This window comes from Ochotona curzoniae, unplaced genomic scaffold, assembly GCF_017591425.1.
Source record: "Ochotona curzoniae isolate NIBS_2020 unplaced genomic scaffold, NIBS_Ocur_1.0 contig_430, whole genome shotgun sequence".
NCBI classification, from domain to species: domain Eukaryota; kingdom Metazoa; phylum Chordata; class Mammalia; order Lagomorpha; family Ochotonidae; genus Ochotona; species Ochotona curzoniae.
The window spans coordinates 28,298,013-28,320,180 of record NW_024466219.1 but is presented as its reverse complement, the minus strand read 5'-3'; the positions used below and the strand labels follow the sequence as shown (position 1 = coordinate 28,320,180).

The following is a 22,168-nucleotide window of genomic DNA, read 5'->3' as shown; positions in this document are numbered from 1 at the left end:
TGTTGATTCTTTCAACACTATGGGGACCTGTATTGTTGTTTTGTGACAGAAGGAAAATTGAGTCATAAATGTGTGTGGAAGGAGAGAATGTGCCCATTCTTGCGTGGCCTGATGGTTACTTCCCATTTCCAAGAAGACCAGGGTGACCTTGAGTTTCCTGACTGACAGGAGCCCAAGTGTTGCTCCTCCTATCCAAAGCTTCCAGAGTGTGACGTTATCTGACCTTTAAGCAAACAGCACAGTGGAAACAGCACCGTCACCATGAATCACAGATGCCATATTTTATGTTGTAAACAGCACCCAACTAGGTATGATTCTGAGCATGACAAATTGGAAAGCCAGGCTTCAGCAGTTTGTAGTTTGAATGCTCTTTGGGGCTTTTGTAACCCAGGGCATTGTGAGTGTGAGCCTGTAAGATGGAGACTCAGGTTTCTCTCTTGAGGACCTTCTGGCCAAGGCTGTTTGTGCTGGGAACTGGGGAGCCCATAGGGCATCCCCAGGGGTGTGCCTCTGAACAAGAAGCAGCGTGTGTTTCATCTGTATCTCAGAAACTTTAGCAGGGAGGGCTGGGACCATGGAGATAGCAAAAGGAGAGTGAGTGCAGGTAAGCCCATGTCCCCATAGCTCTCTTCCTGCCTGCGGCCCCTCCGATGTTGTGGGACTGTGTGAATTGGGGACTCCAGTGTTCATCCTCTTCAAGAAATGTGCATGATAGGCCTGTTATATATAAGGCACTTGTACAAAGTAAAGCTTATTCCTAGACGGTAATGTGGATCTCAACCCTGAGTGAGGTGAGGGCCCCTAGAGCGGGGAGACATTGCACAGAAACGACCCAGATTTCCCAGACAACCATCCTTGTTGACTCTTGGTTTTCCCCTGGCCACATTCCTGCTCTGATCTGGTTCTATTTCCCCAAGCCTGTGTGGTGAAAGTAACTAGCAGTGTATTAGGTGGAGGGGCCAGGCACTTCAAGAGCTCCTCCTTAATCAGCGGGATTAGGCCCCAACCAAAGGGCTGGAGGAAGTGGTTTGTTCTTTCCCCCTCTTCCACCATAGGAAGACAGCCTCTGCCCCTTCCTGCCCTGCGAGCACGCAGCAGCAGCAGGCACCAGCAGTGAGGAACCTGCTGTTGTTCAGATCTTGAACTCCCCAGGCTCCAGGACCATGACACATATATTTCCACTTGCCGTCAGTTACCCGGTGAGGTGTTTTGTTCTGGCAGTGTGAACCAAGACACCGTCATTCTTGTTCACTGTCCTCTCCTTGCCGGTTGCTGCTTCCATCTTCCCAGCCCTGCATCTGTGTCCCTGAGGTTCTGTAACACGTAGTCTAATCACAGGGACTGGGCTGCTCAGTGTGTGAAGTAATAAAACGTGTGACTTTCCTGGCCTCCCCACCCGCTGCTTGGCAGGAATTCATTGCGCCTCTGCCACAGACACTTTTGCACCTTTAGGCTAAGTAGCCATGTGCTCCCAGCGTCTCAGCTTGTGCCAGCATTATGCCTAGGTGGAGTGGGGCAGGTAGGGATGCCTGCTACTGCTCTCTGAAGGGACATTGCTCAGAATCCACCTTCCTTGAACTTGGGGATGGGGCGGGGCAGGGGGCAGGAAGGAAGAGAAGACAGGGGAGGAAGAGAGGGAGGGAACTGGGCAAAGCAGGGAAACCACCTGAGCAAACAGTAGTCAGAGTGTTCCCGGGGCTAAAATGCCCAGGAGGTCTAATTCTGGTCTGAAGGGTGGTCCCGGGAGTAGACCCCCCTGGCTGTCCTGTGGCCTCTGCCTTGTGATCTTTTTGAGCCAGGTGGCCTTGCTGCAGGGACACCCCCAGTGCCTGGATTATGGGCCCCCTTTCCGGCCATCCCGGCGCCTTGAGTTCTGCTCCGACTATGGGTCCTTCGGCTGCTGTGACCAGCACAAGGACCGCCGCGTTGCAGCCCGATACCAGGACATCATGGACTACTTCGATCTGAGGGGCCACGAGCTATGTGGAGGTTACATTAAAGACATCCTGTGCCAGGTAGGCCCTGGGCACAGCCCTGAAGGAATGGAGAGGGAGCCCTGGGCAGGGTACCTGCCAGCCCTTTGGGACTTGAGGTGCTGGGTTGCAGAGGGAGAGTATTGGGGAGAGGGGACCCAGCCTTCATGGGGCTCACCAGCCAGGTACTTCACCTTGGAGCTGCAGGCTCCACTGAAGGGAGAGGATGCTGAGTTAGGCTTCCACAGGCACTTCAGGTTCTTCCTGTGGGGTTCTTCTGAGGAAGAGGGGGAGTCCTCCTTTCAGTGCTGAAAGGGCTAGGTTCAACTCCCACCTGTAGCCTGTACTGCAGTAGAGTGCAAGATGGGGGGAGTGTCTGCCGAGATCCAATCTTCCCCGCCCCAGGTGATTCTGGAGTGTTGTGGGCCGCAGCTGGGGCTGGAGCCTCTTCCTTGGGGTCCTGCCTGCCCAGCGTCACAGAACTTCAAGCAGCACCGTGGCGGTGACTCAGAGTTTCTGTTTTTTCGGGCTCTCCCACAGCCAAAATCCACATCCCTGGGAGGCCTCGCCTGAACACCGAGGGCTGCAGACTGTGCAGTGTTTAGCAGTGCAAGGGCAGAGGCTGACCTCGAGCTGGTGCAGGAGGTCATGCCGGGGAGGGTCGCTCTAGGGAGGAGACAAAGTCCAGGCCGACCCGAGACCACCCCTGGGCGCATCCCAGCAACTGCCTCGCCACCCACCACTTGTCTCTTCATGCTTCTTGCTGCCACTTAGCTGGAGCATGCTGGTCACCACCACACCCCTGCCAGGGACACCAAGTACCAAGCTTCCCAGAGTGTAGAGGAGAAATCCCAGCCAGGCTGGGCCCAAAGCCAGCCACCTAGGTAGTGCAGCCCTGGGCAATACACTTTCCCCTTAATGTCCAGCCCTCAGTAGCTTCCTGGAGAATTAACCCTGGGATAACCACGTGGGCAGCAGCAGGACTTTTGTGAACAGCATTCATACCATTTACTTCTGAGATTTAAAAAATTGGGGGGCCTGGTGCGGTGGCCTAGCAGCTAAAGTCCTTGCCTTGAACATGCTGAGTTCCCATGTGGGCTCCGGTTCTAACCCTGGCAGCTCTGCTTCCCATCCAGCTCCCTGCTTTTGGCCTGGGAAAGCAGTTGGGGATGGCCCAAAGCCTTGGGACCTTGCATCCTTGTGGGAGACTTGGAAGAGGCTCCTGGCTTCAGATCGACACAGCATTGGCCGTTGTGTTCACTTGGAGAGTGAATTAATGTACGGAAGATCTTCCTCTCTGTCTCCCCTCCTCTCTATATATCAGACTTTGCAGTAAAAGTAAATAAATCTTTAAAAAATATATGTATTTTTTGTTTTAGGGATTTGAGGCACTAGAAAAATATCAGCCAAATATGCGTCGCTGTGTCCATTTGTTAAAGATATACAAGGATGGGGGTCGGCACAGTGGTACAATAGGCTAATCCCCTGCCCTGCAGTGCCAGCATCCCACAAGAATGTCGATTTGTGTTCCAGATGCTCCACTTCTAACCCAGTTCTCTGCTATGGCCTGGGAAAGCAACAGAGGTTGACTCAAGGCCTTGGGACTCTGCACCTACATGGGAGCCTGGGCTTTGGAATAGTTCAGCTCTGGTCATTGTGGCCATTTAGGGAGTGAACTAGTGGATGGAAGACTTTTTCTGTTTCTTCTCTCTGTAAAAATTTGCCTTTCAGATAAAATTTTAAAAATCTTTAAAAGAACATCGACAAGTCCTCCCCTGCACATGCAGTGTGCTCCCAGGGAAGACTGTACAGGCAGTGATAATGACTTCTGTGTTGCTCACGAGGAATCCGGCATTGTAAATGACTTGTCCGAGGTCATGTAGTCCTGGGACACAAGTCTAGATGCTTGGACTCCAAGTTGTGGCATTTTGGTCATGACACAGAATAGCAGGACTGGTCCATTTGCTGAGTGATTTTCTGAGCTCTAGCAAGAGTAGTTTCACCAGCCATGTGCAGAGGAGACTCAATTGTTGAATCACCTAATGGAGACGCTTCCTGGACTGAGGTTCCTCACCCAGAAATAGAGACGTCTGCTGAGTGAGCTGAGTAGAAGCTTGCTCAGCAGCTCACAGTCAGGGGCAGTGAGACAGAGCAGCGCCCGCGGGCTGCAGTGCACACAGAAAGTGTGGCTGATGCTTTGCACATGTTAAACTATTAAGTATTTCTAATGAACACGTAAAGAGATGACTTAGACACTGAATCTCTGGGAGTGACAGTCTGAATGTCCATTTTGATCATCTTCATTATATTTCATTATATTTCCAACCTGGAAAGGCACAGCCTCTGAAAGCACTAGCACTGCATCTCCAACCTCCAGATTCGACAAACGTGCAGTCTCTACCAAATTACTTCAATTACTTCAGAATTAGATAAGGAAATCAAATCTCACTACTTTGACATTTGCAAGAAAGGGAAAGATGGTAATATTTGGTTCTGTCTTCTTATAAATCTATCCATTCTTTGATAGAACTTGCATGTCAAGAACTAAGCTAAAAAGGCTACAGTTTAGGGCAGAGTGAGAGGTTGATTCATATTCTTTTCTGCCTTTCTAAATCATTAACTGCAGAAAACTTGGGTCACAGAGAAGTGACTTACCGGTAACAGGTCTCAATCCCCTCAGCGCCCTGACGTTTCCCATGTTCACTTGTTCAAACCCACACCAGCTTCCTTTCCTTTCCAGGAGTGCTCGCCCTATGCCGCTCACCTATATGATGCCGAGAACCCGCAGACGCCCCTCCGGAACCTTCCGGGCCTCTGCTCTGATTACTGCTTTGCATTCCACTCTAACTGCCACTCCGCCATCTCCCTGCTGACCAATGACCGTGACCTCCAGGACGCCCAGGACAAGGACAGTGCCCGCTTCTGCCACCTCCTCAACCTTCCTGACAAGGACTATTGCTTCCCCAATGTCCTGAGGAATGACCAGCTCAACCGCAGGCTGGGTGTGGTGGCTGAGGACCATGAAGGCTGCCTGCAGCTCTGCCTTGCTGAGGTGGCCAACGGGCTGAGGAACCCTGTTGCCATGGTCCATGCAGGGGACGGCTCACATCGCTTCTTTGTGGCCGAGCAAGTGGGCGTGGTGTGGGTCTACCTCCCTGATGGCAGCCGCCTGGAGCAACCCTTCCTGGACCTCAAGAGCGCTGTGCTGACCACTCCGTGGATCGGAGATGAAAGAGGCTTCTTGGGTTTGGCCTTTCATCCTCAATTCCGTCGCAACCGCAAGTTCTATATTTATTATTCCTTTCTGGGCAGAAGGAAGGTTGAAAAGATCCGGATTAGTGAGATGAAGGTTTCTCGGGCTGATCCCAACAAAGCTGACCCCAAATCTGAGAGGTGAGATCCATGGGTGAGGGTTTGTAGCGCTGTCAGGTGTGCCCAACATAGTGGCAAGTCAGTCCTTGGAGATGATAAGAGGGAGCCCTATTGGGTTGAGAGCATTTGATGAGGAAGTTGAAAAAGGAGCCATTGTTGGTTAGAAATCAGACAGCCCACGAGTCACTCGAGTCACTTGTCTTTGTGGCGGCATAGTCATCCCCTCACCTAATGAGGGTCACACTTGTTTGCTTTTATGGAGGACAAGCAACTGTCAGTGACGTTAGGGTTTTGGGAAATTGTCACAGATAGTCTCAGTACATCAAATAGAATAACAGCCTCTGATCAGTTCATGGCCATTCTATCCCAGAACATGACTTCCCATCCCCACAGCAAACTGCAGCACAAGGCCATGGTCAGATGAAGACTCAAAGTTGACCTCAAACTCAAACGTTCTTTCTGCTCTACGCCTCTGCCTGTTTTCCTTCTCCTTTCTGCCTTGTCTTTACATATTATATCTGGAAAGAGCTTGAACAGGTAGAGTAGGTCCTGATGAAGAGATCAGGAGTCCTGGTGCAGCAGAGAGTCGGGACAAGCCTTAGAAAGGGACAATTGATGTCATGGTTGGGCTGCAGCTTGTGAGGTCACAGTATGGAAGAAAAATGGCCCATGAAGGAGTCACACCAGGGAGCATGGGGCATCTCAGAGTGCCACAGTTACCTGCTTCACGGAAACTCTGTGGGGAGTTTTGTTTGCCTTGGCAGGTCCTGTTGTCACTTCTGGGTATTACGAGATGATGGGGCTATATTCAGCCTGGGTCAAACCCTAATGTATAATTTCTTCGTCACATCTAGGATCATCTTGGAGATAGAAGAACCAGCCTCCAATCACAACGGTGGACAACTTCTTTTTGGCTTGGATGGCTATATGTATATATTCACTGGGGATGGAGGGCAGGCCGGGGACCCCTTTGGCAAGTTTGGAAATGCTCAGAACAAGTAAGCTGCGGGCAGGCCCTTGGAGTGAATCCCTGAGACAGCACTCTCGCTAGGATGGAGGCAAACCCAAATCACTTGCCATAAGCTATCTTCCCATTCACTGAGGTGGGTGGGAGATGTTTGGTTTTCTGGCCTACAGATTCCAGACCTTGTGTATTTCAGTAGTTAATACTCTGCACATGTACTGTCACTCTCAGGGTGCTATGTAGGGAAGGAGCCAGAATTTCAAATGCGTGTTAGCAGGACATTATCTACCATGCCGATCATCCAACTGAGTTAAACTCCACAGTATTGAGCACTGTGTTCCAGGCACTAAGCTTGGTGTCGGAGACCCAAGAGAAATTAATAAGAAATAATTTGGGTGCTTGCTTGGCAGTTCTTCAGAAGCCAAAATTGGGCAAATGTCTTTCTCTAAAGACTGATTTATTTATTTGAAAGTTACAGTTACACAGAGAGAGGAAGAGACAAATCTTCCATCTGCTGGGTTGCTTTCCAAATGACTGCAACTGTGCCAGGCTGAAGCCAGTAGCCAGCAGATTTTTCTGAGTCTCCTATGGGAGTCCAAGGGCCTAAGCACTTGGTCCATTTTCTGGTGCTTTCCCAGGTGTGTTAGCAGCGAGCTGGATTGGAAGTGGATCAGTTGGATCTTAAACTGGTGCCCATATGGGATGCTGGCATCACAAGTACGTGGATAACTTGCTATGCTGTTCTGGCCCCTAAATGGGCAAATCTTAATCTCTTGTATACATTTAAAAGAATGATGCAAGTCATGTCTCCCCAAGTGGCTCCTGCCAGTGTTAATGATCAGTCAGGCCTGTCAAGTGGTCTGCTCTAATGCTCTTATTCACCTGTGCTTGCCTCTTGGCCTTCTGTCTTTCAGAAGTTCACTGCTGGGAAAAGTGTTAAGGATCGACGTGAATGGGGCAGGCTCTGGTGGCAGGCAGTACCGAATCCCCTTGGACAATCCATTTGTTTCTGAGCTGGGAGCTCACCCCGCCGTCTATGCCTATGGGGTCCGAAACATGTGGCGCTGTGCTGTAGACCGAGGGGACCCCATCACACGCCAGGGCCGAGGCCGGATATTCTGTGGGGATGTGGGCCAGAACAAGTTTGAAGAAATTGACCTCATTGTTAAAGGAGGAAACTATGGCTGGAGGGCCAAAGAAGGCTTTGAATGTTATGACAAAAAGCTTTGCTTCAATACCTCACTGAGTAAGTAAGGGGTTCTCTGGGTGAGTTCATGAATGACATGGATGGGTTGGATGTGGAGGGAGGAATACCTTTAGTGGTTTGAATGGTGCCTTGTTTGTGTCCTTTGGGACAGCAGGTCTCTGAGTGGTCCTCCAACTGCTGGCACCAGAGATGCTTGGCAATATTTGCTGAAAAGTAGATTCCTGACGTTGACCAATCAATTATTTGTCTATTGTTTGGTCTCCCTGTCCCTCCTTACAGGGAAATTAGCTTTTAAATGACCAATATGTTTGTTGTTTCTGCGTTTGTGTTCTTGAAGCCCTTCTCTGTCTGTAAAAATAATGATCTTTGCTTGGGCCATAGGAATATTTATTCTGTTTGGTGAAGTGGAGTGTTGTCTGACTATTGACTAGAAAAGAAAGCTAAGTTTATGTATTTTTATTTATTTTTAATTATATTTGACAATCTTTACATGGTTAATTAGGGCAAAAAGTTTCAAGGGCTACAGGAAAGTGGGTAAGACAATTATTTTTTTCCATATTGTTTCCTTTTATATTTTTTTAAAAATGTATTTTCTTAGACTTTACTTAGATCTAATGAATCAAAATCTTGAGTGGACTGGGAAAATGGCCTTGACATAAGAATTTATGGTGTAAAGAAGTTACATGATTTTGAGAACAACTGGCAGAACAAAATTGGCAGCTTATTTATTTCCCCGTTGGGACAGCCCCCTGAAATGATTTCCATTCAGTCATCTGTGAGTGCAGTGCCTATAATCAACAATCATACTGTCCTTTTGAAACTCTGCCTGGCTTAAGAGCCAAATATTCTGACTCCATCAGCCTTGCTGAGTTGTGTCTGCCCTCTAAGTTACCAAGCAGTTGTATAGAGCCTCACAATACTTTCCATCTCCTTAAACCTGATTATCTGCCCTATAAACTTTGGGGGGAAATCTAGATATGTGAGAATCTTTAACTTCAGTAACAGATCATAATGTGATTGGTCTATTGGGAAGAATGACTAATTCACTTGCCAATCTGCCCTGATGACTAAAGAGATAAAGTATTCCTCACTGAGCCAATCAACTGCATTTCAAAGCCCCTTTCTTCCTCCTTAAAGTGCCCTTGACACCTTTGCCTTGCTCCTGGACAGATGATGTTCTGCCCATCTATGCCTATGGCCACGCTGTGGGCAAGTCAGTCACAGGAGGCTATGTCTACCGCGGATGTGAATCTCCAAATCTTAACGGTCTCTACATCTTTGGGGACTTCATGAGTGGGTAAGGAAGGACCAATATATCCTCTCCCTTTGTTATTTGCATCTTTTTATTGGGTGTCACTTACATATGATGGACTACAAGCTCTTAAGAGCACGGTGGGATAAAGTTTTATGAATGTCTCACCACTAATCATGTCATAATGCAGAGCTTATCTGTCATCCTTGAAGATTCCTTGTCTATTAACTTGTCAAAGCCACCTTTCTCTCTCTCTCTCTCTCATTCTTTCATTCCCTTCATGTGTCCCTGCACATAGAACAGCCAGAGAGAACCACCCTCACGATACGTTAGTTCTGCTTCTGGAACTTCCTATATGGATGGAATCATAGTGATGGTACTGCTGTCTGTGAGAGTTGTCTGTGAGATTCATCCTTGCTGTGAACATGTATCAGTAGTTTTTCTTCTTGATGGCTTGGCACTGTTCAGTTGTATGAGGGCATTATAATTTATTTACCTATTCTCTAGTGATGGATACTGAGTTTTGGGATGTTGTCAGTAAATTGCTATAATGTTTGTAGTTTTTAGGGCCGGGTCTTGTAATCTATATGTTGATACTATATATAAATGGTATTTTGTTAAATTTCAATTTATGATTCTTTATCCTACAGGATTTTTTTTTTTTTTGCATATTGATCTTATATCTGGCAGCCTTGCTAACTCCTCGCTGGTTTTAGTAGCTATTTAAAAAAATATTCTGTTGGGTCTTACATGTGAATGAGCATTGATCTGAGACAATAGATACCTTTTATTTTCTCAGATTGGTATTTTTTATTGGTTTATTGTTTTTAGCTTCTGTATAATAGAGTGGAATAAAAAGTGTGCTGTGAGGCAACTACTTGCTATTACGTCAATGTAATAGTAACAGCTAGTGGATTGTGAGCCCTTATCAGAAATAGTGGTGAGGCCTTAATTACATGATTGGTTGTTTTAACTTTCACAACAGTTACCATTTTACAGATGAGGAAACTGCCCCTTACATATACTAGACAACTAGCCACAGGTCACAGAACTCAGAAAAAGAAGTCTTACAGCGATATGAATTTCACAGGGCACCAAACTGTGTGTTTTTTAAAAGATTTTATTTTTTATTGGGAAGGCAGATATACATAGAAGAGGAGAGACAGAGAGGAAGATCTTCTCTACATTGATTAACTCTCCAAGTGGCCACAATGGCCAGAGCTGAGCCAGTCTTAAGCCAGGAACCAGGAGCTTCTTCCAGGTCTCGCACGCTGGTGCAGGGTCCCAAGGTTCTGTGCTGTCCTTGACTGCCTTCCCAGGCCACAAGCAGGGAACTGGATGGGAAGTGATCCTGTTGGGATTAGAACTGGTGCCCATATGGGATCCCAGCGTGTGCAAGGCGAGGACTTTAGTCAAGACAAAAACAAAACAAAACAAAATAAAACAAAACACTTGTTTTATAATATTAAATTACACACTTCCCCATGTAGAGCAGCCTTGCTTTTGGGGGGACCATTAGTTATTCATCTCTTTATGGGAGACCCAGTTATTGAACTTGAGGATTCAGAGATTCTAGATGAAAAAGTTTCCTACAGAGTGGCAATACGGATTCCTAAAATATAAGGTTTTATTTTTCATGTAGTCGACTTATGGCTTTGCAGGAAGATAGGAAAAGCAAGAAGTGGAAGAAGCGGGACATTTGCTCAGGCAGCACTGTGACCTGTGCCTTCCCAGGGCTGATCAACACCTACAGCAAGTTCATCATCTCCTTTGCCGAAGATGAAGCAGGTAACAAACATGAAGTCGGCTTGGCCAGCTTCCGTGAGCATTTCTTGCTATTGCTGTGCTTACACGGCGACCCCTGCTTCTCCCATGATCAGCGCCTTCTAGTCGTCTTGTAGCATGGACTGGATTCCTTCTGATCACTTTACATTCTCCACATCTCTTGGGCATTGCAGCTCTCCTGCATTGCCCTCAGTCTGCTCATTCCAGCAACGTGGAAATGGACTGAATATGTCTACCTCCACTCTGGGTTGAGCCACACACCTCATGGCCAGGGATTGTCAAGATCTATGCTGTCACCTGTTTATTCTTTTAATAACGAAGGAGGTTCACGAGCCCTTCCTTCCTTGATGTGTTCTTTTTAATTTTTTTCTTTATTTTTGACAATCTTTACATGGTTAATTACGGCACAAAGGATCAAGGGCTAGAGGAAAGTGAAGGGAGAAGCCCCACCCAGTCTTCCACCCATCCCAAGTCCCCGATGTGGTCTTGCTCAAGTGGTTTTGATAGTTCAACAGTTATGAATTGCTACCAATCCTGCCATTCCAAGCACGATGAAGTTGCTGCAGAATCCACTAATTGACGTAGTCCACCTTAGAGTCTCCGTTTGCCTAGTTTTTCACTGCCAACATTGGCTGGGGTAGTTGATTGATTGGTTCTGTCTTCTGTTGCAGTGCCACGTATCCTCTGCAGGTTCTAATAGACTGCCATATCCTCCATGTGCACCTGACTGTGCTGTCCACTTCTCTGTCTGAGCCTCTGAGGAGGCTCGGCTCTGGTCCCTCATGTGTTCTAATTACAGTTACAGAAAAAGGGCACAGTGCCAAGGTGAGCAGAGTGTGAGGATCCTGTTGGAGTCTGCTCAGGTGGGAAGGACATGGCTCAGGATAAACTAGCTGGTGGGGCTGGGCTCTTTCCTGACTCTGTGAAGCATCTGTGAGCAAGAGAAAAGTGAAAATAATTATAATAAAAAAATAAATAAACTCACACACATGATTTATTTAGTTTTGTCAGGAATGGGGAGGGGAAAGAGAGAGAAAGATCTCAATCTTCCGTCAGTTGGTTCATTCCCTAAATGTGCACAAAAGCCATTCCGGGCCAGCCACAAGCCAGAGTTGGGAACCCAGTCCAGACTTTCAGCCAACACATGCTGCCTCCCTGGCTGTGCTAATTGCTAACGGAAACTGGACTAGAAGCAGAGCAGTTGGAATTAGAACCCAGAACTCTGGTAAGTGTGCCAAGTAGCATCTCTCTGTTTTTCCTTTTAAGGTGTATGTTTTATTTTGAAAGTTAGGATTCTGGAGAGAGGGAGAAACACATGCACATGCACATGGAGAGAGAATGAGGGTGGGGGGAAAGAGCACCCTTCTCTCTGCAGGTTCATTCTCCAGATGACTGCAATGGCCAGTGTCAGGCCAGGCTGCGTCAAAGCCAGGCGCTTCATCCAGGTCTCATCCACTTGGTGCAAGTGCCTAAACTTTTGGGTCACCTTCCACTGCTCTTCCCAGGCCATTAGCAGATTGGAAGTGGAGTGGCTAGTACACAAAAAATACCCATATGGAATGCTGGAGATTCGGGCAGGAGCCATAATACCAGCCCCAAGGGGCATCTTAATTACCCAAATGTTCTCTCAAAGTATTTATTTTGTGAGAAATGTAAGAGTACACTAGGTGGGAGTTTGCTCAGTAGGCAGACTAGGCGTATACTAAGGGTATTGGCAAAGAAAAGCACATGTGCATAGGTGAGAGATAGAGGCTCAGCTCTACAAAGCTTTTTAAATATGGGGCTGGCTTGGTGGCATAGCAAGATAATTTCCTCCTGCAATGATGGCTTCCCATAGGGACACAGGTTTTAGTCTTGCCTTTTCCACCTCCAATCCAGCTCCCTGCTAATGCAAATGTGAAAGCAGTGGAGGATGGCCCAAGGCCTTGGGTTCCTGCAGCCGCATGGGAGACTCAGAAGAAGCTCCTGGCTCCTGGCTTTAGACCAGGGCTTAAACCAGCAGAGTGACAATCTCTTGCTGTCTCTTTTTCTGTTACTCTGACCTTGAAATCAAATAATTCTTTTAAAAAAAAAATTCCAAATACTTTACAGAGAACTGACTTTAAAATGTTATTTGTTTTAATTTTATTTAAATGGAGTGGTGGTAGTGGAGAGAGATCTTTCTTCTGTTTGTTCACCCCAAGATGTTTGCAACAGCCAGGAATGGGCCTACCCTCAGCCGGGAGCCCAGAAGTGGATCTCGGTCTCCCACCTGGTGGCAGGGAGGCAGTACCTGAACCATCATCTGCTGCTTCTAGAGTGTCTGTCAGCAGGAAGCTAGACCAGAAGCTGAGGAGCTGGGACTCCAGCAGGCCATCTGATATGAAGCATGGGCAGCTCAAGTGACATTGTAACATTGTAATCACCGTGGCATATGCCCAACCTGTAGTTTTTTTTTTTAACTTCATCTTGACTAGGTTTCATTTTGAAATGTAACATTTTCACATTTTAAATAAGCCCGGTATTTGCCAGTGGATATGGCCATGCTTAAAGGTAAGAAATGAGGATAAAATGGCCTCTCAGGTCCTTGCCAGACCTGGAGTCTCTGTAGGTGTTTGGGTTCCTTTAGCTCTGAGCTGTGGGCAGGCTTAATGGTAGATCTGTCCCTGGGCAGGTCAGGAAGAGATGAGGCAGCTCGGGACCCTTTCTTCTCAGCTAACCTATAAAGAGAATTTGATGTGAACATTCTGTAGAATCAGATGGCATTCTGGAAAATTCAAGCATTTCTAACAGAAGTCAACATGCATTTTGATGGAAAGTTCAGGCATAGAGAAAAGTACAGCGAGCACAGGCTGGAAAGGGGATGACGGTGGGCTTCTCCCCACTGCCCTGCCCTGCCCCCAGGAGGCAGGATTGCCCAGGAACACTGGGGTCACCTTCAAGGACAGACCACAGGGCCCCCAGCTTTGGTGGGTTGGTTTGTTGTGCCTGCAGATGTGTTACAGGAGAAAACAGGCAGCTGCAAAAACACATTCACCGTGAAAACCTCAGTGTTCTTGGCCCAATTTTAAGACATGGGCTGGCCACGGTGCTCCTAAGTCAAACACTGCCCAAGCCACTGGCAGCCCTAAAGCCAGTGACTGTTCCCAAGGCAAGTTTGTTTCTTGGGAAACTGCGTGGGTTTTTTGCACAAACACATGCATACTTTTTGCTCTTTAGCATAGTCTTTTCCACTTAGAGACATTTTTAGATTTGAGCATTATTTCGTTTTTTTTTTTCTATCACTTTTCAGTTGAGGAAAATTCTTACTTCCTGTGTTAAGTTTCACAGCTGGTATGAATAAAGAATCCCTGAGTGAATGGCAGATGTGGGACTGCCCAACTGTCAGGATTGTGCAATGTCAATCACTGAGGCATGTTGAGGGCTGGCCAAAGTGATGCTGCTTGCAGTCAATTCACATTGTATGCCCTGTGTTCCTCATGTCCTCCTAAAATGTATACACTAAGAACATGAGCATGGGGCCTGGTGCATCGCATTCCTAAGTGGCCTCCACTTAGGAAGCCAGCATCCCTAATGGGTACCAGTTGGAGTCTCGGCTGCTCCAACTGGATCAGAGAGTCTGATCCAGCTCTCTGCTAATGACCTGAGAAAAGAAACAGAAAATGGCTCCAAGTATTTGGGGCCCTGGTACACTTGTGGAAGACCCAGATGGAGTTTTAGGTTCTTGACTGTGGCTTGACCCAACCCCAGCCATTGTGGCCATTTGAAGAATAAATCAGCAGATGGAAAATCTTCCTCCTCCTCTCTGTAACTCTGCCTTAAAGGGGTAGGGGGAGAATATTAGCTGGGCACCACAGGCAAAATTTATCTACAGTATGATCTCCCCCTAACAATACCATGGGTGGGATTTTAAATGGGTACAATTTGCACAACATCAGTTCTGGGGAACATGCTTCAATACTGTGCTTTCAGTTCTTCCCTGAGACCAGGAAGACCTTCGTGTGGTTTGGAGAAGCCCTTGTTTGAGAGTGACCCATGTACGCAAGGGTACTTGGTGGACACCTTAGGCATCTAATAGTAGATGGTGTTAGTAGATTGGTGAGTGGTGTTTCCAATTAGGCAGGGCAGGTGGCTTTTTTTTTTTTTTTAATTCTTTTCATTTGAAAGACGGACTTATACAGAAAGGAGAGAGAGATATCTTCCACCCACTGATTCTCTCCAAGTGGCAGCAGTGGCTCAAGTGGAGCTAATCTGAAGCCAGGAGCCTGGAGCTTCTGGGTCTCCTACAGAGGTGCAGGGGCCAAATGACTTGAGCCATTCTCTGCTGCTTTCTCAGGCCACAAGCAGGGAGTTGGATCAGAATTGGAGCGGCCTGACCTGAACCGCTGGCCCATGGTAGTGTTTTAATTCCTGAGGCCCCTTCATAAGGGAAGATTACAAGTGTAGCTCATCTGTCCACGAACCAACAGCTCTTTTGGCGGCTGTCACCCCACGCAAAGGGCTCTGAGAAGTCCATGCCACCTTACGGTGTGCCCAAGGCAAGCACTGGCCACCATTCTCTGCACATTCAAGGAAAGCTGTTGTTGACATTCTCCAGCCCTGTGTAAGAAGCTCTAGGTCTTTCGGACTTGCTGTTTAACAGATATTTTCTTCCAAACCAGCATGGAAGAGAATGTAAGGCAACAGCCAGTGGATTTAATTTAATGTAATTGCACCATGGCACCAAGCCAATAGCAGTGTTGTAAGCCAAACCACCAGCAGGAACCAGGATTATAGGATCCTTCTGAGTATCTGAGAATTGTTTGAGATGTTGTGATCCCATTTTACCAATAAATAAATAAATAAATATCTGAGGGTTGGGCCTGGTGTGATGGCTCAAGGACTAAATCCTCCCTTTGCAAGTGCCAGGATCCCATATGGGCACCAGTTCATGTCCTGGATGCCTCATTTCTCATCCGTCTCCCTACTATGACTTGAAAAAGTAGCAGAGGATAGCCCAAATCCCAGGGACTCTGCACACATGTGGGAGACCCTAAAGATACTCCTGGTTCCTGGCTTTGGATCAGCTTAGCACCAGCTGTTGTGTCCATTTGGGAGAATGAAACAGCGGATGGAAGATCTTTCTCTCTGTGTTTCCTCTCTGTAAATATGATCTGTCTTTTCAATAAAAATAAATAAATCTGTCTAGTGAAATTTGTTAAGTGCACAGACCTCCAAAGCTCATTACTGGTCTTTTGGAAAGGCGTTTTGCTATTTCACATGGAAGTGTCTTTGATGGGAAGATAGGTCTTTGAAGCCATTCCAGTCTACCTTGTTCTCCTGCCTTCCCTGAAGGCAGCAGGAAGGTTAAGTTTTCCGTGAGTTGGATTAGTAGACAAAGGCCCCCAGGAGACTGTCTATACAGAGTTCCAGTTGAAGCACATGAATAAAGCAATACACCTGTAGTTTAAAGTGAATATTTCTCTTATGATTATATACATAAATAGAAATATATAAATCTTTAAATATCCAAGGGTTATGTAGATTAAGAGGGCAACCAAGATAATGCAGTGGTGTTACCAGAACTCAACTACAAAAAAAAATTTTTTTTTAAGATTTATTTATTTTTATTGGAAAGTCAGATTTACAGAGAGGAGAGATGGAGAAAAATATCTTCTATCTGCTGATTCACTCCCCAAGTGGCCGCAATGGCCAGAGATGAGCAGATCTGGAGCCAGGAGCCTCCTCTGGGTCTCCCACATGGGTGGGTCCCAAGTCATTGGACCATCCTTGACTGCTTTCCCAGGCTACAACAGGGAACTGGAAAGGAAGTGCAGTAGCTGGGATACGAACTGGCACCCATATGGGATCCCGGCATATGAAACGTGCGGCCGTTAGCCACTAGGCTATTATACAGGGCCTCAACTATAAATTTCCTGAAACCTTGATAGTCCTGAAGTTGGGCTCTTAGCTCTATGCTAGCCTGGCTGTCATACAGAGTAAGAAGCAAAGCGGAACCACTGTGAGAAAGGAGCCACATTTCCACAGTCCAAACGTTAAAGCATAGCAAGAAACTGGCTGCACATGGGAGAACATGGATACAGATGCCTTTTTGGGGCATGAAGGAAGTAGCAGGCAGGCTGGGGTGTGGGGAGGGTGTCAAGAAATGGGGAAGGAAGAGGGAAAATGAGAGTGAGGCTTAGGGAAAATGGCCCTCAGGTGGGGCTGGTGGAATCAAGCGCCTAAGGAAGGGGCCTACTCACTGTGGGCTCCAGAGGGCTCCTGGAGAATCCTCATCATGTGAAAAAGTTAGGTAAGGTGGGCCTGGTGCAGTACCTAGTAGCTAAAGTTCTTGCTTGCATGCCTGCGATCCCATGTGGGCACCTGTTTGTGTCCCTGCTGTTCCACTTTCCTTCCAGCTCCCTGCTTGTGGCTAGGAAAGCAGTCAAGGATGGCCCAAAGCCTTGGGACTCTGCACCCGCATGGGAGACCCAGAGGAAGCTCCTGGATCCTGGCTTCTGATTGACTGAACTCTGGCCATTGTGGTTAGTTGGGGAGTGAACCAGTGGATGGGGGAGCTTCCTGTCTGTCTCTCCATCACTCAGTAAACAACGAAATCTTAAAAACAAACAAACAAACAAACAAATTGGGGAAGGAAAGAGGTGCTTGCAGAGGCAAAGCTTCCAAGAGCAAAGAGGTGATTTGGGATTTTTAGTTCACATACAGTTACCACTGCTAGGCTACACTCTGAGCTGGTCTTCGGGGCTTTGTTAATGACTGCTCATCCCTACTCCCTTGCAGGGGAGTGAAGGCCTGGCTGTGAACCAGGGATCCAGGGCCCTGAACAGGGCCTTGCTGCATTCAAGGGCTGCAGTCTCCTCTTGGTGGCTTTCTTTGTGTGCAGCTCTGCTCAGCTGAGCTGATGTGTGGTAACTGTGTGCTTCCTCCTGTTTCCTTAGGGGAGCTGTACTTCCTGGCCACCTCATATCCAAGTGCCTATGCAGCCTACGGATCTATTTACAAGTTTATTGATCCCTCCAGGTGAGTTGTGGTGTCCTCTTCAGCTCAGGTGCATTTTTGCCCGCCCTTACCTTGATGGCAGTCACATCCTCTGCCCCCGAGAGCATCTCCAAAATGTTTGAGGAAGCAAGCTTTTCGAGGTGGGACATCTTTTGTCTGTCAAGACCCATTTGGGTGTTTCTAATATCATTCATGGGTCACTCAAAATGATCAACTTAAAAACTAGTGTACTATGGATTTACTAAATTTCGAGTCATACTTGAAATGGTGTTGGCAGGGCCAAAAGAAATTATTTTCCAGGTCTATAGCCTGGGGGTTCTATACCCCTGCCAAGATAGACATAAAGTGGTTTAAATAAACATGCAAAACAATGTACTTACAAGAAGTAGGGAAGATTTGGGAAATGGTCTTGCAGCTGTTGGAAATAAAGATCTAGAGACTCAGAATAGCCAGTCTCAATCTGTGGCTCCTAAAAAAACACATGAGCTTCTGGAAATGTCTGTCTGGGCTCATCTGACAGCAGGTGTCCATCTGTGAGCAGCTGAGTGAATACTGATGCTCTCTCTCCTGGGCGGGGTTATCTCAAGCCTCTCTACCTCGCCTCTCTGGAACTCAGCCATAGTATCCAGGCACTTGGTGGATGCCAGGCTATTAACTTCTCCTTCCTTGTTCACCTCTCTCCGAGGCTAACAGTCCTTCAACAGAATAGCCCAAGTCCATAATGTGAGTTGTTGAGTGGGTGGTCACTGTGGCTGCCCCTGGGAGGGTAGTGCAGTATTTCCACCATGAGGAGTCTGGATCGAGTACTGAATTTGTTTCAGGATTCTTACCCAAACCAGGGAATTCTTTCTGGGATTGAGCTATTAGATCTGCAGAGCAAAACTTCCCTCTGAGACTTATGCTACACATATCTGGGTTAGAGTTGAGCAGACATTAGGTAACTAGGTCCAAGTTACTGATTAAAGCTCTGGGCTGTCAGCTCTGGCCCAGTTCAGCTTCCATCTGACAACAAGGCCTCCCTCTACTTGGTGCATTTGTCAGAAGTTTGTGCAAGAGGCTCAGACCTCGATCCTGGGCTGCATCTTCTTGGCTGAGTGTGGAGCACGGTGTCAAGGAATGAACTTGGTACTGGGCTGTCTCCTGTTCTGGGTCTACCTCCGTGTGTATCCCACATATGCACCAGGGATGGAGCAGGGCCAGGCACAGGTGGCTGATAACACCTGCCTAAGGAATTCGGCTCTTCCCCCTAACAAGTTTCCTGTGTGAAGTCATTCTTCTTTGGCAGTTTCCTGATAGGTTTGTGGCTAGCTGAAATCTTTTTTTTTTTCTTTAAAAAATTTTTTTTTAAATTAATTTTTATTGGAAAGGCAGATTTATATATAGAGAAGGAAAGACAGAGAAAAAGACCTTCCATCCTCTGGCTCACTCCACAAATGGCCACGATGAGTACAGCTGAGCCAATCTGAAGCCAGGAGCCTCCTCTGGTCTCCCACATGGGTGCAGGGTGCTAAGGCTTTGGGCCATTCTCTGTTACTTTTCCAGGTCACAAGCAGGGAGCTGGAAGGGAAGTGGAGCAGCAGGGATTAGAACCAGTGCACATATCGAATGCTGCTCTTGTAGGTGGAGAATTAGTGGGTTGAGCCAATGTGCCAGAACTCCCCTTTTGTAAGAGCATCCGTGGGAGTGTCAGCTGGTAAGCCTTGTACTATGCGGAAGATGTCTTTCTGCACTTACTCTGGGGTTGCTGTTCCCTGAGTCATCGCTGTGTTCCAGCTGCTGTGCTGAGCGCTGTGTGCAGGCTCTCACCTCATGCTAACAGATTCCCCACCGTGCACGGCTGACAGCCACAGTCTATGAATAAGGAAGTGAAGTCAGAAAGTGAAAGGACTGGCTTGAGGTAGGAAGCCTTTCTCTTGGTCGATCAAAGTCCATCAGCTGTTCATTCAGTACAGCTGAGTCCATCCCAGCACCCAGGCTCTGTAACACTCTGTCGTAATGAACTGGACCTGCTCTGTTTACTTAACCAGCCTGCGTTTGCCCCAACATGCAGTCCCTGCATCCTGATGGGCAGTTGGTTGACTGATATATTTTCCCCCTCTCCTGGCTTTTCCTCCTGCCCATCTTTAAGAGGCAGCAAACTATAGTGGTCAACAGGCCAGATTCAGGAGCCTGTGTTTAGATCTCGGCTTTGTCACTGAGCTCGAGCCCATTTTCTAGCCTTTGTGTGCCGTACTTTCCTGTCTGTAGAGTGGGAATAACAACAGCACCTACTTCCTAGGCATGGTGTGAAGACTGAATGAGTTAATATTTCTGAAGCACTTAGAATAGTGTCTAGTATTTCCTAGGGGTTTGCTAAATGAATAAAGCTATTTCTTCCCGAGGGTGTGGAATGAGGCTCAAAGTCGGAGAAGGCAGATGGGCAGTGGGGACTGCTGGCAGTGCCAGCTCTACCCTGACCAGCAGCAGAGCTTGCCATCACCAGCATCCCTGTTATCTCAGACAACCCACCCAGGGGACAAGCGGTTTGAGACTGAGCAGGTTACGAGGCGGGGAGCTGGCTGTTATTTAAGGGGACTGTGCCACAAATTTCTTGAAGTTGCCACCACCACCATCATCGAAAGCAGCCGCATCTTCCTCTTCCTCCTCATTATTGTCATCTTTAGAGCACCTGTTACCGTGTTCCAACTGTCTTTTTTTTTTTTTCCTAATCAGTCACTTGTGTCATTCCAGACACCCAGCTCTCATTTAATATTCACTGTGTGGCTGCAAGAGGGTACTATTACTTTTTGCATTTCATACATGCAAAAATTAAGACTGGACAAGGGTTCCTTGCCTCGGTCACTGGGGTTAGGACCCAGTTCTGTTACTATGCCCTTGCTCCTAACCCCTGCCATCTCCAGGGGATCTGAAGTGCTATGTAACTCCCACACTCTTTCTCCCCTCGGCTGAGCTCACAGCAGGTTTCCTAGTATCTACTCCATGCCCCTGGGTAAGGACTGTCGATGTGTGTCCTGGTGACCTGCCTCCTGATGGAATCTTGGGAGTTTTGTGACCTCACCCTGTTTTCTCTTCATTTTTCAGGCGTGCACCCCCAGGCAAGTGCAAACACAAGCCAGTGCCAGTGCAAACCAAGAGTAAGCGGATTCCGTTCCGGCCACTTGCCAGTGAGTTGTCTTTGGGTCTCAGATTCAGCACTTAGCCTGCCAGGGCCACAGACAGGTGCCGCAGTGCCTTTAGTCTAATCCTGGGGGTGGGGTGGGGTGTCATAGCTTCCTCCCTAAGAGGTAGTGTTTTAATGAGGTTGCTCCTTGTTCAGTCTGTTTACATCTTCTGTGACTCCCAGTGAGTGGGAAGGACCCCTGCTTCTCCTGGGGCCTGCTCTCTGTCCATTCATAACGTTCATCATTTATGTATCACTCATTCAGTACTGAATGTTATGGCAGGCACTGGAGCGTGTGGGCAGCAGTGAATGCCAAGGTCTCTGATCCATAGCACTCCAGAGTCAAACATGAACTGGAGTAGGGCAGCCATACAAACATACATGGAGCCCTGAGGTTGTGCCATGGAAGGTTGCCCAGGGCATGCAGAGGGCCCCGAGGGTGAGGAAGTCTTCCTCAGGGAGAGCAGGAAGTCAGGAGGTACCCAGAGAGGATGCTGCTAGCTCAAAGGGAGCATGCCCGAGTCAGGCATCTCTGCCCTGACCTTGCCCGGAAGACGGTATGTTTACATAGACGTGGACCAGGTAGTAAAAGCCTCCATGCACTTATGGGATTCCCGGGAGGCACTTCCTTTCTAGCTACTTTCCAGGGATTCTATTTCTCACCAAACAAATGCTTGTTTCCCAGAGACGGTCTTGGATTTGCTAAAGGAGCAATCAGAGAAAGCTGCCAGGAAAACATCCAATGGCACCTTGGCTTCCAGTGCAGACCGGGCCTCATCCAAGAAGCTGGCTTCTGCCACACACAGCAAGACAAGGCAGCGAGGGCCTGGGAGAAAGAAGAAAGCCAGAGCATGGTTTCCAGCCTCCCAGGGGCTGAGGAAGAAGAGCCTGTACCCCCGCAGTGGCAGGATAAGGCTTTCAGCACAGCGGAGGCCAGCAGGGGCTAGCCTCCCTTAAACTTTGGTGAAGCTGGCCAAGGGGACTGTGGCAGAGAGTGCTCCAGCTTGTCACTTGGGAGCTACTGCTGGAGTGGAGGAGGGAGCAGGTGGACAGGACTTTCCATCAAGAGCCTCATGGTTGTCCTGTCTGGCAAGGCTTGCCATCTATGGAGTGACAAGTGGGCTTTGTCCACATACACAGTGCTTCTGCAGACAGGCCATGTCGCCCACTGCAAGAGTCTCTGGGTGGCTACTGGGTCCACCAGTCTGGAATTCCTTGGGATGTCTTGTAAATGCCTGTGAGCTGAAGGAATAAATTAACATTGGTGCAAACTGACCCCTGTCCTTTGAGCTTCTGGATGTTTGTCTGGCATTAGGAAATCAAGGTTGCCTCACGGAGTTTGTCTAAGAGCTGTAACTTCCACCCTAACTCATCTGGATCTAGAAAGGAGGCCTGTCATTGACAGCTTCCATGGAAGGTGGAAGTACCGTCTGAAGTGGTACCCCTTTGCCCAAGTCCAAAGTTCACAAAGTGAACC

General features: G+C 47.8%; 1 protein-coding gene across 1 annotated transcript; it reads left to right on the top strand.

Annotated features, from left to right (window-relative positions):
- The first annotated feature begins 1,646 nt into the window (after positions 1-1,646).
- Positions 1,647-21,866, top strand: HHIPL2 (HHIP like 2). The gene is made up of 9 exons (XM_040985709.1): positions 1,647-2,015; positions 4,714-5,366; positions 6,200-6,343; positions 7,224-7,555; positions 8,687-8,813; positions 10,411-10,556; positions 17,471-17,552; positions 20,613-20,695; positions 21,377-21,866. Exons 1-9 carry the CDS (start codon positions 1,704-1,706, stop codon positions 21,646-21,648), a joined length of 2,151 nt encoding a protein of 716 aa, XP_040841643.1. The 5' UTR covers positions 1,647-1,703; the 3' UTR covers positions 21,649-21,866.
- The last annotated feature ends 302 nt before the right edge of the window (positions 21,867-22,168 follow it).